The sequence below is a fragment of the Panthera uncia genome (genome assembly GCF_023721935.1).
Source record: "Panthera uncia isolate 11264 chromosome A3 unlocalized genomic scaffold, Puncia_PCG_1.0 HiC_scaffold_12, whole genome shotgun sequence".
Lineage (NCBI taxonomy): Eukaryota > Metazoa > Chordata > Mammalia > Carnivora > Felidae > Panthera > Panthera uncia.
The window spans coordinates 33168366-33183796 of record NW_026057579.1 but is presented as its reverse complement, the minus strand read 5'-3'; the positions used below and the strand labels follow the sequence as shown (position 1 = coordinate 33183796).

General features: G+C 39.8%; 1 protein-coding gene across 1 annotated transcript in view; it reads left to right on the top strand.

Annotated features, from left to right (window-relative positions):
* Nucleotides 1–15431, top strand: part of CPSF3 (cleavage and polyadenylation specific factor 3) — a 38715-nt gene that overhangs the window by 16275 nt on the left and 7009 nt on the right. Inside the window, exons 8-15 of the mRNA XM_049652564.1 lie at nt 245–420; nt 1680–1838; nt 2746–2892; nt 6000–6152; nt 9505–9613; nt 10826–10924; nt 12301–12395; nt 13813–13900. Of these exons, the coding sequence (XP_049508521.1) occupies nt 245–420; nt 1680–1838; nt 2746–2892; nt 6000–6152; nt 9505–9613; nt 10826–10924; nt 12301–12395; nt 13813–13900 (1026 nt within the window). The remainder of the gene's footprint in view (nt 1–244; nt 421–1679; nt 1839–2745; nt 2893–5999; nt 6153–9504; nt 9614–10825; nt 10925–12300; nt 12396–13812; nt 13901–15431) is intronic.

The following is a 15431-nucleotide window of genomic DNA, read 5'->3' as shown; positions in this document are numbered from 1 at the left end:
TTGATATCTTTGCTGTTAACACGTAAATTAGTGATTTGTGGAAATTGCAAGAGAAGGATATATAGAGTTTTTTTATTTCTATAAATATAGATATAAATCTATAGATACAGATTTATATACATATTTAAACGTTTTGATTTATTTCTTGGATGTCTGAATTTCTTTAATTACATGTATCACTTATTATTTGAACTATTTATCCCACATAACAAAATGAAATTTGTTTCTGATGAAATCTCTCTAGACGAGTACTGGCAGAATCACCCAGAACTCCATGATATTCCCATATACTACGCGTCGTCTTTGGCCAAGAAGTGCATGGCAGTGTACCAGACGTACGTAAATGCCATGAACGACAAAATCCGCAAACAGATCAACATCAACAATCCCTTTGTGTTCAAGCACATCAGTAACCTCAAGGTGAGTGCTGAGGAAGAGGAAGGACCGGTAAACACAGAGAAGTCGATAGCACATTGATTCCGGGGCCGAGTCCTTTTGGCTGAGGTCTCGCCTTTTCTGTAGCAGGCACCATTTTCCTGCAGGAAAACAAAAATTTAGCAACTGGCATTCTCCTCTGCTTAAATCTTGCCAGTCATTCCAAGTCTCCATTGGTTCTCAGTATTTACTATTGCTGAATAAGTTAGTCTCCCTGCCATAGAAACAGAAAGTCTTGATGAGAAAAATATCTTATGTTGCGTCTTAACGTTTTTCTGTCCTTCCTCAAACCTAATCGTCTTTTTGATTTGCACTGCAAATTCCATGTATGAACATTTTCATATGTTTACTTTTCTAGAGCATTCAATAAAAGCTGGTTTTCTTTAGTTAAAAAAATGTTGTTTTAAAAATATATTGTTTTATTGGGGTGCCTGGGTGACTCAGTTGGTTAAGCGTCCAACTTCGGCTCAGGTCATGATCTCATGGTTTGTGAGTTCGAGCCCCACATCAGGCTCTGTGCTGACAGCTTGGAGCCTGGAACCTGCTTCGGTTCTGTGTCTCCTTCTCTCTCTGCCCCTCCCCAACTTGTGCTCTGTCTCTCTATGTCTCTCAAAAAATAAATAAATGTAAAAAAAATTTTTTTTAAATATATATGTTGTTTTATTAAAGTTAATGCTATACTCTTAATAAAATAATGCCCCCAAATAATTCAAGTGCTAGAAGTCATCTTCCAGTTGTAAGTGGGCTCTGTCCATAAAGTATTATTTTTTAAGTTAATTGCTTAAGAACTAGAGCCAAGTTTTCCCTGGAAACAATGTTAAACTTTTTGGTTAGATTTTTTTAGGCCAGCTCAAAATATTTGTGAAGTATGCAAAGCCATTGTGAATGGGAAAGTTCTTTTGGAATTCTCTCTTGGGCAGATAGAAAGCCATTTGACTCTTACTTTTTTCCTGCCTGCCCACTAAGCAATGAAAATGGTCCTATAATAGCCCATTAACTACCAGTAGAAGGTTTAGAAGGACAGTGTGAACTAACTGCTTCTTATCACTTTGTTTTCCTTTCATTCCTAGCTTCAGTTGTTCAGGAACTGAGAAATTAGACTTAAAATGTTTGCTCGTCTCCGAGGTCCTTACAGTAGTGTGATCAATCTTTTCACCTACCTTTTCGTTATTCTTTAAAAATAAGGACAGCCTTGCCAAACCCTGGTGCTTAGCACGCTTTTACCATTCCTTTTTCTCTCTTAGAGCATGGATCATTTTGATGACATTGGTCCCAGTGTCGTCATGGCCTCCCCGGGCATGATGCAGAGTGGCTTATCCAGAGAGCTCTTTGAAAGCTGGTGCACGGATAAGAGGAACGGCGTCATTATAGCAGGGTACTGTGTAGAAGGGACACTTGCCAAGGTCAGCTATGAGACCACTGTGTCATTCCTAATCAGAATTGCCAAGGTGGCACGTTAAAGTCTGAGAGGCACTTAATCTTGTTGCAGTAAAAAGTATGGAAAGGAACCTAGTTGAGACCAACAAAAACATGAATACCTTCATTCACTGAAGAAGTTTACTAATATGTATTCTCTTGAAAAGCCGTAGAAGGTGTTTGGGTTGATTGCCCTTCTTCCTAATGATGCAGAGTGGTTGATGTTAGCTCTTCGGGATGTACACATTGTGGGAAGTACGTGCAGAACTTTAGAAACAGTTTCTGAACATCCAAGCATCACATTCTCTTACCCCTGTTATCTATATAACTTGTCTTATTCCTTAAAATACGTTGTGATTCCCAGGGCACCTGGGTGACTCAGTGGGTTGAATGTCCAACTCTTGGTTTTGGCTCAGGTCATGATCTCACAGTTCATGAGTTCGAGTCCCGCATCCATCTGTGCTGATGGCACGAGCCTGCTTGGGATTCTTTCTCTCAGAATAAATGAATAAATGTTTAAAAAATAAAATAAAATTGAATTCCAGAATAGAAGCACATCTGTTTGAAAAGCGACTTTACCAGGCAAGAGAATAGTTGGGAATACAAGTTTGGCTTGTGTTGTACAATTGTACAAGTTAACAATTGTCACTTCCAGTATTTCAAATACATTGAAATTTAGTTAACCTGCCTACTTTCCTGATTAAATATTTGCTTGCTCAAGAAAATAAGTATTTGATATTTACTAAGTCGCTATTAGAATGATTTTTGTGCTAAAGGTCCTAAATTTAATGTAAGAGTTTATGGCTGCGTTAAAAAATAGAAAATGTCCCTTTTCTTTTCTGATTGGGTAGTTTATTTGTTTTGCTTTTTTTAATTTTTCTTTCTTTTTAACAGCATATCATGTCTGAACCAGAAGAAATCACTACCATGTCTGGACAGAAGTTACCACTGAAAATGTCTGTTGATTACATTTCTTTCTCTGCTCACACAGATTACCAACAAACCAGTGAATTTATCCGTGCTTTGAAACCGCCTCATGTGGTTAGTCTATGAATTTGATTTCTAACATTAAAGGGGAAAGAAACATACCCAAGAAACTGTAGCAGCTGGTTTTCAAGTCAAACACTGCTTGTCACTAAGGTAGCCTTTCAACAGAGCACTTTTGCTTGTACTTGGATCTGACCTCTACAGCTCCCCTTTGAGTTAGGCAAGCTGTGCACTGTAATTTTCTCCACTTACCTGGGGTCACTTATCAGATCCACCAGATCCAGACCCAGTGCTCTTTCTGTCCCTTTCTGTTGCCTCCCCAGTAACTTAAGAGCACAGGCTTTGCAGTATGCTGGTTTTGAATCCCCGTTCTATCCCTTACTTGCTGTGTAACCCTGGGCAAATTACTTATCCTCTCTGTACCCCATTTGTAAATAGGGATAACAATGCCTCATAAGGTTATTGTGAGGAAGGAGTGAGAGAACATATATATCTAAAGCATCTAAAATGGTGCCTGGCATGTAGTAAATGCTTAATAAGATGGAAAGAAGGGAAAGACAAGTCATGTAATGGTAGAAATTAAAGATCCAAATAGATATGAAATGTATTACATAGCTCCTTACTGATGTGCTTTGTTTATATTTTTAAGTTTCATGTAATTATGAAAATAACAATTATATTTGGGTGGGACTAGGGAGGGGATAAGAGGGAAAAGCTAAAAAAACATGTATTTTTAATCAACAGAACACTCAGGGAATATGTGTCTGGGAAACAGATGAAGTGCCCTTTCTGAATGTATTTGCAAGTAGTTAGAGGAAATAGCCTTCTGCTAATTTTTTTCCTTAAGTTTTGTTTTTTTTTTTTTTATCGTGGCAAAATATATATAACATAAAACTTGTAATTTTAACCATTTTTTAAGTGTACAATTCAGTGGCATTAATTACATTCACAGTATTGTACAGCCATCACCACTATCTATTTCTAAAACTTTTTCATCACCCCAAAAAGAAATTGTACCTGTTAAGCAAAAATTTTCCATTTCCTCCTCCCCAGCCCCAGGTAACCTCTAATTAACTTCCGTAAATTTGCCTATTCTAGATATTTCGTGTCCGTGAACTCATATAAAATATATATAATATGTCCAAGGTTCATCTGTATCGTAACATGTGTCAGAACTTCATTCCTCTGTGTGGATGAAAATAACAGTCCGTTGTGTGTAGGTCCCACATTTTGCCTGCACATCTGCCAATGAACACGTAACGCTAGAGTGAACGTGGGCCTGTAAGAATCTGAGTCTCTGTTTTCTGTTCCTTTGCACATATGCCAAAGAGTGTAATCACTGGATCGTGTGTTGTTAACTTTTTGAGGACTCACTAACCCTTCCCGTAGTGGCCTCACCATTTTACTTTCCCCCCAGCAGTGCACAAGGATGCCGGTTACCCCATATCCATGCCAACACTTGCTAGTTGCCTTTGTTTAATTATAGTCATTCTAGTAAGTGTGAAGTGGTATCTCATTGTGGTTTTGATTTTCACTTCCTAACGACTGATGATGTTGAGCATCCCTTCATGTGCTTTTTTGTTCGTTTTTGAGTTCTTTCTAGCATGGTAGTCCTCACAGGTATTTTCCCATTGGTCCTTACTTAGGAAGCAGATTCTCGGGTGGGGAAAAATCCCTCTCCTTTTTAGCATCATGAACGGTCGAATTGAGCTACAGCGCAGGCTCCTTACAGGTGTTTCCTAGCGTATGTGGTTTATGGATATTCCCCCCACATTTTCAAGCCAGGGAGGGAGTGTTGTACTGCCCTTTCTCTCTGGTGTCACCACCTCATCCTCAGGCCATTTCATTGCTCTTCAGGCTCTCTCTCTGCTGACAGTTAAAATTCCTGGATTCAGCTCGATGCTTACCTTCCTTCAGTAACCAGGTCAGCAAAAGTATGTCTACATGATAATGTAACAATAGTGTTAGTAGTAATAATGAGCAACAGCTATCAGTTATTATTTACCACGTGCCAGGTACTGTACTCATGTTCGAAGTAATCTCTGGCCCAGCGTGGGGCTTGAACTCTCAACCCTGAGATCAAGAGTGCGTGCTCTACCAACCGAGCCACCCCGGCACCCCTGTACTCATGTTTTACGTGTATCAACTTGCTTACTCCTTACAACCAACAACTGGTTATAGATGAGAAAACCGAGATGTTACATTAACTTGCTCAAGTTTACGGAGCCTAGTAAGTGTTCGAAGAGCCGGGCGTTGTGTTTAAGCAGCCAGGCCTCGAAGCCTGGACTCTTTGCTAGGTCTAGTAGTGAGGCCGGGTTGGCTTCTGTTAGCCCAGGCAGCAATCTATAGATTAAGGATGATCTGTCTTGTAAAATATAGGTTATAAAAGTGAATAGGAAGAGACTGGTATCTGATGCAATTGTTGTCAGTACCCCTCAAACACAATTTCATTTGGTTCTGAAATATTTTATTTGGTATTACTATAATAAACAGAAGAAAATATCAAAGGTCTTTGTTATCTCCTGTAAAAAGCTTCTTTAGAAAGCCTTGTATTAAGATGGGGTACCTGGGTGGCTCAGTAAAACGTCCGACTCTTGATTTCGGTTCAGGTCATGATCCCCTGGTTTGTGAGTTGGAGCCCTGCATTGGCCTCTGTGCTAACAGCGCAGAGCCTGCTTGGGATTTTTTCTCTCTCTCAAAATAGTCAACTTAAAAAAAAAAAACAGGCTTGTATTAAGAAATGTAAAGAAAACTATGGGTGTTTTCTTCATTGGTAGGAGTGGCAATAGTTTCATACAGGAATCATGTATCTAAAGCTGGTAGAGGCTGTGGAGTTTACAGAAGTCACGTGGTCCAGCCCTTTGCAGTTGAGTACGGAAGTCTAGAAAAAGTCCAGTGTCCACCAAGTTGTATGCCTTGTTAGTGGCAAAAAACTGAAGTTGAAGTTTCTTTACTCTCTCTTAAAATAGTTCCACTTCAGGATTTTTAAGGCCAAACAGAATGAAAATACCTATACAAGTTTGATTGACTGGAGATCCTTCAAAGTAGTTCAGCTTAATAATTTCGATTATATGTGTTTCAATATTTAAGTCAGATAAGGGCCATCATTAACCCACACTAAGAGTGTTTCCCTGTGCTCTCTGAAAATTCATTCTGTGTAGATTTTAGTCCATGGAGAACAAAATGAAATGGCCAGATTGAAAGCAGCCCTGATTCGAGAATATGAAGATAACGATGAAGTTCACATAGAGGTTCATAATCCTCGGAATACAGAAGCTGTGACCTTGAATTTCAGAGGAGAAAAGCTAGCCAAGGTAAAAGGTTGTGGTTTCTAATCTTACCCAGGTCTTTTCTAAAGGGAAATGTATACTTAAAAATACAGCCTTCTTTTAATCAAAGCAAGATAATGTGCTTAATGATGATTTCTGTTTACTTAGTATACTATAAGAATTTTCTCCTGGGGTCACCTGGGTGGCTCAGTTGGTTAAGCGTCTGATTTCAACTCAGGTCGTGATCTCATGGTTTATGAGTTCAAGCCCCGCCTTGGGCTCTGTGCTGACAGCCTGGAGCTTGGAGCCTGCTTCAGATTCTGTAACTCCCTCTCTCTCTGCCCCTCCCCTGCTCATAATCCGTGTCTGTCTGTCTGTCTGTCTGTCTCTCTCTCAAAAATAAACATTTAAAAAAATAAAATTAAATATATATTTTTTTTTTAAAAAGAATTTTATCTTGGGGTGCCTGAGTGGCTCAGTCATTTGAGCGTCCAACTCTTGATTTGGGCTCAGGTCATGACTTCGTGGGATTGAGCCCCGAGTCGGGCTCCGCACTGATGGTTGGAGCCTGCTTGGGATTCTCTCTCTCCCTCTTTCTCCCCTCTGGCCCTCCCCTTGCTCACTCACTCACTCTCTCTCTCTCTCTCTCTCAAAATAAATAAGCATTTTAAAAAAAGGAACTGAAGGAATTGTTTCCTTATGCTCTTTTAGGTCTTCTTCTGATTCTTCTAGTTCATTTCTTCACATAGAAAATTTTCAAGTACGTTAGATCTTAATGCAGTTGAGTTTGATAGCTTTTTAAACCACATCTCCACTTCCTTTTCATTCCTGTATCTGAGGAAGGAAATTCATTACTGTTTTATTACTACATCTCATACAGTATAATGTCTACTGGTCCTTCTCCCAGAGAATGTAAAGATAGATAGGTCTGTGTCTTTAAACATATGTGGTATGATGGAACTTACAAAAATTTGTCCTTTTTTGATGTTGAAATATAGTATTTTCAGAATTTAAAAATAGTTAAAGGGGCGCCTGGGTGACTCAGTTAAGCGTTCAATTATTGATTTCTGCACAGGTCATGAACTCATGGTTCATGAGTTCAAGCCCTGAGTCAGGCTGTGCACTGACAGCACAGGGCCTGCTTGGGATTCTCTGTTACCCTCTTTCTGCCCCTCCCTGCTCACCCTCTATCTCTGTCTCTTAAAATAAATAAGCATTTAAAAAGATAAATAAAATCGTTAAAAATCTTACCTGAGACTTCAGAGCGATACTATAAGGTATCCACATTTGTGCCTCCTGTGAAGATTTTTTTTCTTTTAAATGTTTATTTTTGAGAGAGAAAGAGTGTGTGTGAGCAGGGGAGGGGCTGAGAAAGAGGGGGACAGAGGATTTGAAGCCAATTCTGTGCTGACAGCAGAGAGCCCGATGTGGGGCTTGAACTCACAAACTGTGAGTTTATGACCTGAGCCAAAGTCGGACGTTTAACCGACTGAGCCACCCAGGCACCCCTTCTGTTAAGATTTTTTTTAAGATACTTCTAAGGGAAACTTTTTAATGATTTATCTGGTTTTAAATATCAGACATGTATTATTGAGCAAATTTACAGCAATTCTTTTAATATATAATGAGCCAGATATAAGAAGACTAATTGAGGAATATCTTCCTTGCAGTTGAGTTTGAGGGGGAAAAAAGTTAGGACGTGAGGCTTTTGTTGCCAGAGAAGAACAGAGGGTTGTATTGACTCCTGTTCACAAAACTTTTTAATGGAAGCAATCTTATACCTATAGGAAAACGTATTCAGTTGGCAATCTGAGAGCTGATTTCCCAGACTCTGCTGGTTGAGAGGGAGGGAGGAGAGGTTTTATAGTCAGACTATTTAGGAGAAGCGGAGTTGAACAAAAATAAGCTGTTTTCCTTACCGCTGGACTTTTCAGAGTTTTATTATGCCATTATGCATTATAAATCTTCAAGAAATACAGTACGCAGCATTTTAAAAAGTTTCAACTACAGAACTGGGAACACAGTATAGATATGTGTGTCACTTATATATAACTTGTGTATATGCATAGAGAAACTGTTGTCAATACCTGTTTCTTTGTACAGGTATTGATATACCAAATATAGCTTTGTATTAGAATGTGGTTCTGTGATTTCAGCCATAGGTGTGGTTACTTAAAATCATTAGCTCTAGTTTTTTTTTCTCCTAAGTGCAGTCACTTTACTTACGGTGAAGTCTTTTACGGCAGCCATCCTCAACCATGCAAAACAGAAACTCAGAAGTAGGTGAAGGGAAGCAGATCCACAGAGAACTATCAGAAAAGCCATTCACCTTGTACGCGTGTCAGGCCAGCCAGTTGTATGTATGTTAATAAATCAGCACATTGGAAACCACGCGCTCGGCACGGCCGGCCGCAGCGGGCGAAGTCAGAGGAATCCTCGCTCTCTCGGTCTTGCTCTCTGAGGTGCTCGTGCGCAGGCAGACAAGCTCACCCAGCTTCTCGGTATCTGGGCCATCCCTGTATTTAAGATCGGTCTCCTGGGGGCAGTGCTGCTTTCATTACCTCACCAGCACTTAAGGGAAAAGTCACCCTGACATATCATCTGACGTAGAGCTTTGTCCCCTCATACAGTTATAAGAGCAAACGCTGTTACCACTGCCTGGCTGCCCTTTGTCTTACTTGATGAGAGGAAACAAGTATGAAATACACCGGCTTTTTCCTCTTTGGGTTCACTTATTAGTAGCGAAGACCAGTCACATTTAAGAAAGTTGGGTTTCATGCTTGTAAGGTGTTTGGTTTTGTTAGTTTTTGAGCAATCATTCTTTTAAAAATTCTTGCCCCTTGGTCGTAGGAGTTCTTCAACACCTGTCTTTATGGACAGATATTGGCAAAATCTTATCTTTATTGATGAGATATCACCTATCTCTATTGACCTCTCTATCCAAAGATGCTCCTCCTCTGCTAGTGTTGAGCCTAGTATAGACTTGCACCTTTGCATGAGGGAGCTCACCGTGTACGAGGCCTAAACCAGCGTGCAGGAGCACGTACATTTCTGGCCTGCACCTGCAGCCTTCCCACCATATTACTACTGTTGACAGCTTTCGGAGGCCCCAGCACCTATACGTTTACTTGGTTGCTGAACTGATCGGAACTGAACTGAACCTAGCTCTTCTTGCCAGATCTGCCCCGTGACTCTTGCCTTTGGTCTCTTGGTGGCTCTGTTCCTGTCCTCATCATAGACCTATATAACATTTTTTATTTTTCATGTTAAAATTCATGTCATTTTCATGGTTCACATGTCAGATGGTCATCATTGTGATTGAATATCTAAATAATTGCATTTTCCAAGATTCTGTTTTCTTCAAGTTTTTTGTGTTTTTGTTTTTTTTTAATAATAGGTCATGGGCTTTTTAGCAGACAAAAAACCAGAACAAGGCCAGCGGGTCTCAGGAATACTTGTTAAAAGAAACTTTAATTATCACATACTTTCTCCTTGTGACCTCTCCAGTAAGTATACTATTAAACATCAAATATCAGTTATTTTAATATTGAAAGAAAATCTGTGAAAACTTTTCATACTAATGGCCAAATCTTAAGTAGCAGCCAAATAATAAAATAGAAATTGATGAATTAATGATCCACGTAGTTTTACGGGGGAAAAAAAAAATCTTCCTTGAACTACTTAAATGTTTGAATTCTTTGCAAAATAACTTTTTTCTTAATTGGGAACATAAGTTGACCTCTAAGACAGGTTGACTGCTGCTGCTGACCCTTTACAAGCCTGTTTTCCACCTTTTACAGTGGGGTCCTGGTACTTTTGTTTTCTAACGTAAACTTGAATGCCCCCCCCAACCCCACCCCCGACACACACACACGCATTTTGGTCTTTGTGACCTATAGTTGTACGTTCCTTGCTGGGCCTTTATGTCGTGTGCCTGTGTAAATGCTGAGCCATCACTGCTTTCACAGTAAATATGGTATTATTATCTGCAATAACGGTGCTCAGTGTTATGCAGATAGCCATAACAGAGTATGAGCACCTTATGAAGGAGGAAGAAATAGCAGTGTTTAGGGATTCATCTGAGCTGGGCCAGCTGCCAGCTTCCAGCCCATCACACAGTGGGGTGTAACTTGTTCTCTATCCAGCGGTTAGTGGATCTTCCTCTGTGCCAGGCACTGTGCCAGGCGTTGGAGGACTAAAGGTATGCTACAGAGCATGGTGCCAGCCCCTGGAAGGCTGTCTGGGGAGAGGCGCGGCCTTGTCAAGAGCTGGTCCCAGCACTGATGAGTGACAGAGAGGTGCATGGTAAGTGCATGAGGAGAGAGGAGAGAACGGACCCAGACAAGTCGGAACAAGTTTTGCAAACCAGGGAGCCCTTATGGCAGGTGGTGAAGGATTGCCGGGGTTGCCTGGCCCAGAAGAAAGCAGAGGACAGCTGGTGCCCTGGCTCGGAGATCTCCAGGGACCTGGTTTTTTGGGGGCAGTGAGGCTGCTTTCTTACGGCTGAAGCAGAAGCTAACTAGTGGGGGGTGGCTGTGGGGGGTTAAGGGGGGAGTGTAGGGCAGGAACCAACTAAGGAGCATCTTCTAAGCTTTCTCAAAAATAAGTTCTCCTTTACTTTGCTTTAATTTCTCTCTACTCGTGTATGTGTTTACAGGCTCTATTTTCTGCGACCTGTATTGTTACTTAAAGTGTACCTATTCTCATTTCCTCTTCAGATTATACTGACTTGGCCATGAGCACTGTGAAACAGACCCAAGCCATTCCGTATACTGGTCCTTTTAATTTGCTCTATTACCAGCTACAGAAGTTGACAGGTGGGTATTTATTGAAATTCACCTAATTGTTTTCTGCTTTTGAGTAAGAGAAGTATATACCCAGGAGAGGAGACTGTTCCATTTGGGTCGTTGTCTCAGAATTGCACAGATGTTATGTGCACTTCACTTGGACATGTTATCACCTTTGGGTAAATTTTTGAAAATATACTCCTAAGTTTTTTTTAATTGCATTATACTTCTTAGCTTTGATCCACTGAAAATTCTAAAAATATCAGTAACCTTTGCTGCTCATGTTTAAAATCCACTTTAGTTTACTCTTCTAAATTTTATCTATCTCTTTTCTTTGTTCAGTGAAAATAGGTTTTCTGGTTCCATCAGTACCAGTCTATACGGCAGGTTTTAGAAGAACAACGAACACTGGCCAAAGGCCAATAAAACAGTAAACCTATTCTATTTTCATATTAGATCATTTGAGTTAGATTTTTATGTATTAACATAATGAGAGGCGATGACTAAGTTAAAAGGTGTGGATGCCCTCTAATAAGCGGGAACACTTTTTTTTTCTATAATTGCTTTTTAATGTTTATTTATTATATTTGAGAGACAGCACAAGTAGCGAAGGGGCAGAGAGAGAAGGAGACACAGAATCTGAAGCAGGATCCAGGCTCTGAGCTATCAGCACAGAGCCCAGTGCGGGGCTCAAACCCACAAGCTGTGAGATGACCTGAGCCGAAGTCGGACACTCAACAGACTGAGCCACCCAGGCACCCCAAAGCGGGAACAATTTAAATTACTTTCTATTAATGTGCTCTTCGTTATTCAAGTAGCAAAATATTACTATAAAATAAATCAGTAGAAAGAAAATCTTTTTTTGCTTCATCTTCACATGAGAATTACAGGTCATAACGTAGAAAGTTAATAAAATATGGCTGAGTTAATTCTTAATTAAGAGGTGACTGGGAGGACCAGAAAAGCCTCCTCTTAGACAATAGAATTTCCCTAAAGAATGATTAAGCTTATGAAGACAGAAGGAAGAGGTGACTATTGGCAATAGTTGACTAGTCTCATGTCAGTTTTTAAGATACTAGTGGAGTATTAAGACGCTAGTGACTAAATCTCTTATCTAAACACAGATATTTAACAATCACCAAAGTTTGCAACTGATAAAATGTTTCATGTTCCGGGTAAATCCTGCCTCATTATATGAATTTTTATAATACATGTTGAGATCTTTCAGTTGCTGTAAGCAATCAATATAAAACTTAGTTATTTGAAATCTCACTATTCAAATGAGTAATTAATTTTTTCATTGTGAATCAGATTTATTTCAGCTATCTCTATAACAAAGGAATAATGATGCCTCTGGAAGATTATCAGAAAATTATATACATCTTAATATTACTTCCTTTTTTCAGGTGATGTGGAAGAATTAGAAATTCAAGAAAAACCTGCTCTGAAAGTATTCAAAAATATTACTGTAATACAGGAACCAGGAATGGTGGTATTAGAAGTAAGATAAGATCATTTACCTAAACAAATCCATGCATATTTTTTTTCCAAGACCAGCTTTAAATATGACCTCGCTGGGCATTTTCTATGTAGTTCTAGTAACGTAAAAACTAGTATTAAATTAAGGCTTAATATTTAGCATGTGTAGTGAGTATAGGTCTCTCAGATGAGAAGTTTCAACTAATTTTGTGATGGCCCTGGATGTCTTCAGTTACATCAGAACATCCGACATTCTCAAGAGAAAAATCAAATTGTTACATTGAAACAAATAGACTTGTCATGTTAACACTCTTAAGACAGTGGAATTTTGAAAATTCAAATAAGCAATATTAAAATGACCCAAATACACAAAGGCTAGAAACCACTGAGTGTGGTTTCTACTATTAGAATTTTAAATTCCTACAGGGGGAATTTGGAACCCAGACACCAAATTAATTTGATGGTTGATTTTGATAGCTTGGCCTCTGTCCGGTTCAAAGAAGGACTTGTAGAGTGAATCCTCGAACTGAATGATCCAGGGAGGTGCCTGGTTTCGTTCTCTGCCTCAGGGAGAATTGCATGTAAATTTCCCAGCTAGACGGTGCGCTATTTTGTTCATACACATTATTTTTTAAAACTAAAAAAGATCTGCCAACTCGGGTTCCACTGCAGTTCTGGGATTTAAGTTGAAATTTGATTCATAAAGATGAAAGTAACTGAAGAAAGTGTCAGAAGGAGTAGTTGTCTATAACACGATGTCAGACACAATAATACATAAACATTACTGCCCTAGGAAAGGGAAAAATTATTAGAGACGTTCATTTAGCTCTTTCTACTAAATGCTGTACTTGTATTCCCTGGAATTAACATGTCCAAGAGCGTCTCAGAGAAAGGTTTTCAAGTGCCTCACAACGCTTGTAAAAGCGCTTTTTGAAAAGGTAACAGGGAAGGCACGTGTTCCTGAAGTGATTCACCTGCTCTCTCCCTGGCCTGGCAGGCCTGGAAAACTATCTTGGAACACCCACCCGGCATGTGCACAAGTGTCAGGGTCCTAGGCTTCGGCTTCGTGTGAGACACAAAAGTACATGTTTCAAGATACTACCCTGTGCCGGCACTGGGCGTGCTTCTGAAACACGGTGCTTAGGGCTCGGCCCGCTGCCAGCAGTCCCCACCGGTCACCTCACACCAGTGACCTCTGTGAGACGAAGGTGCTGGGTAGGAGGATTAAATGAGGGAATGGGTATCAGGCCCCTGCCGCAGAGGAAGTGCTCTGGACATGTTACTATTGTTATTAGGACATTAGAGAAGTCCCGCATTATTAGTTTTAGGAAACAATTAGTTAATGTCAGTGGAAAATGCTAGAAACAGAAGTCCCATATGTACAGTCTTTTGTGGTTAGCTGTATTCCTACCTTCCTAATTCTGCCTTTTGCTTCCCAGTGGTTAGCAAACCCTTCCAACGATATGTATGCGGATACAGTAACAACCGTGATCCTGGAAGTTCAGTCAAACCCGAAAATCAGGAAAGGTATAACATTATTTCATTTTTATCAGTTAATTCTTTGGCTTCTCCCGTGGTCTGTGAACTAAAAAGCAGAAGACAGAGTCTTAGAACTTGAAATCTGATTTTCCCCTTCCTGTCACCTTTAAGATATAATATATGTAGAACAATGCAGATTACTAATATTTTACTTTCTGTTTTGGGTCTTTACTTGTGCTATTGCCAAAATTCTGGTTGCCATGAACACAAAGATAAAATTCCTTAGTAATAGTCCTCTTAAAAACAGTTTAACAGAAATTCCAAAGTATTGCTGAATTGAGCCAGCGTGTCTAATAAAAAATAATGCTGCCTTATACGTATTTAGTAAAACTTGAACTGAATGGAATCTCTCTATAGGACAATTTTGCAACCACTTTTTGTTTTCTTGGTACGTAGCAACTTTCAGTCAAAGAAAGATATCTTTGTGTTAGTAAAGATACCTTTGTGTTATTTCTTCATAGTTTTATTCTATTTTATACATAAATCAATATTAAACATGTCTTAAGGTATGCATCATTGGCATATAAAGTAGCCCTTTTTGCTACTATGGGAGGAAGTCACCCTGAAGAATTTCAGGGGCCAGCCTGAAATAAAGGCCAGCCTGTACCCCTCTCCTAGCCTCAGATCTTGTTCTCTGATAGAATAGTTCTCTTTCTTAAAATAAAAAAATAAAAAAAAATAAAAAATGGGTTAGTAGTATTTGATTTCAGAAGGAAAAAATGTTTACTGAATAGTTCATAATGCATCTTCTTATAACAACTAAATTCTGGAATGAATAAATACCTAGACAAGTGTAAATTACTCATCTGAGGTAAGCATTTGAATTTGAGTAACACTAAAAATTTCAATTTGGGCACCACTGATCATGTGTTCTAATTGAATCAATGGGTAATGGATCCCCCTGTGTGCACCTAATGTCGGGGAGGGAGCTGTGTGTTTATACAGGCCACAGGAGAACATCCAGCTCGGATTCTCACAGGATGCTCTTTCAGCGTCCCAGTCTCTGCCCTGGAGCACAAAACACGCCCAGGCCAGAACAGTTTTAAAGGCAGTTGTCAGTTTTCTCTTATTTGACGGTTTTACATTTTGCTTATCTTAGGTGATACAAATGTAAAGGACGAAGTGCAGGGGGGGGGGTGTAGGAGGGGGGACCTTTTACAGAGGCCACCACTAATTAGTGGCACAGCAGTTAGGAGCAGCGGAACAAGGGACGGCGCGAAACGCAGGGGACAAGAACCCAAGGATTACACGTGGGGTTTTTCGTGGGCTCACCTTTCGGTGTTGATGCCCACTTTGCTGAGGACACGGCCGGGCTTCGTGTTTCCCGTCTGTGTTGTAGGGAAGGAACGTGTGAGCCATCCTAAGGTCCGACCTTACACCGGGTATTTTTCTTAGTGCTCTGATCCAGCGTGAAAATGCACCTTCACTCTGATTGATGGTCGTTGAGTCAGAAGCAACTATTATTAGTGATCCATTTTCAGTGACAATAATTATATAAACATTTCTCCCTAAAGTTAGC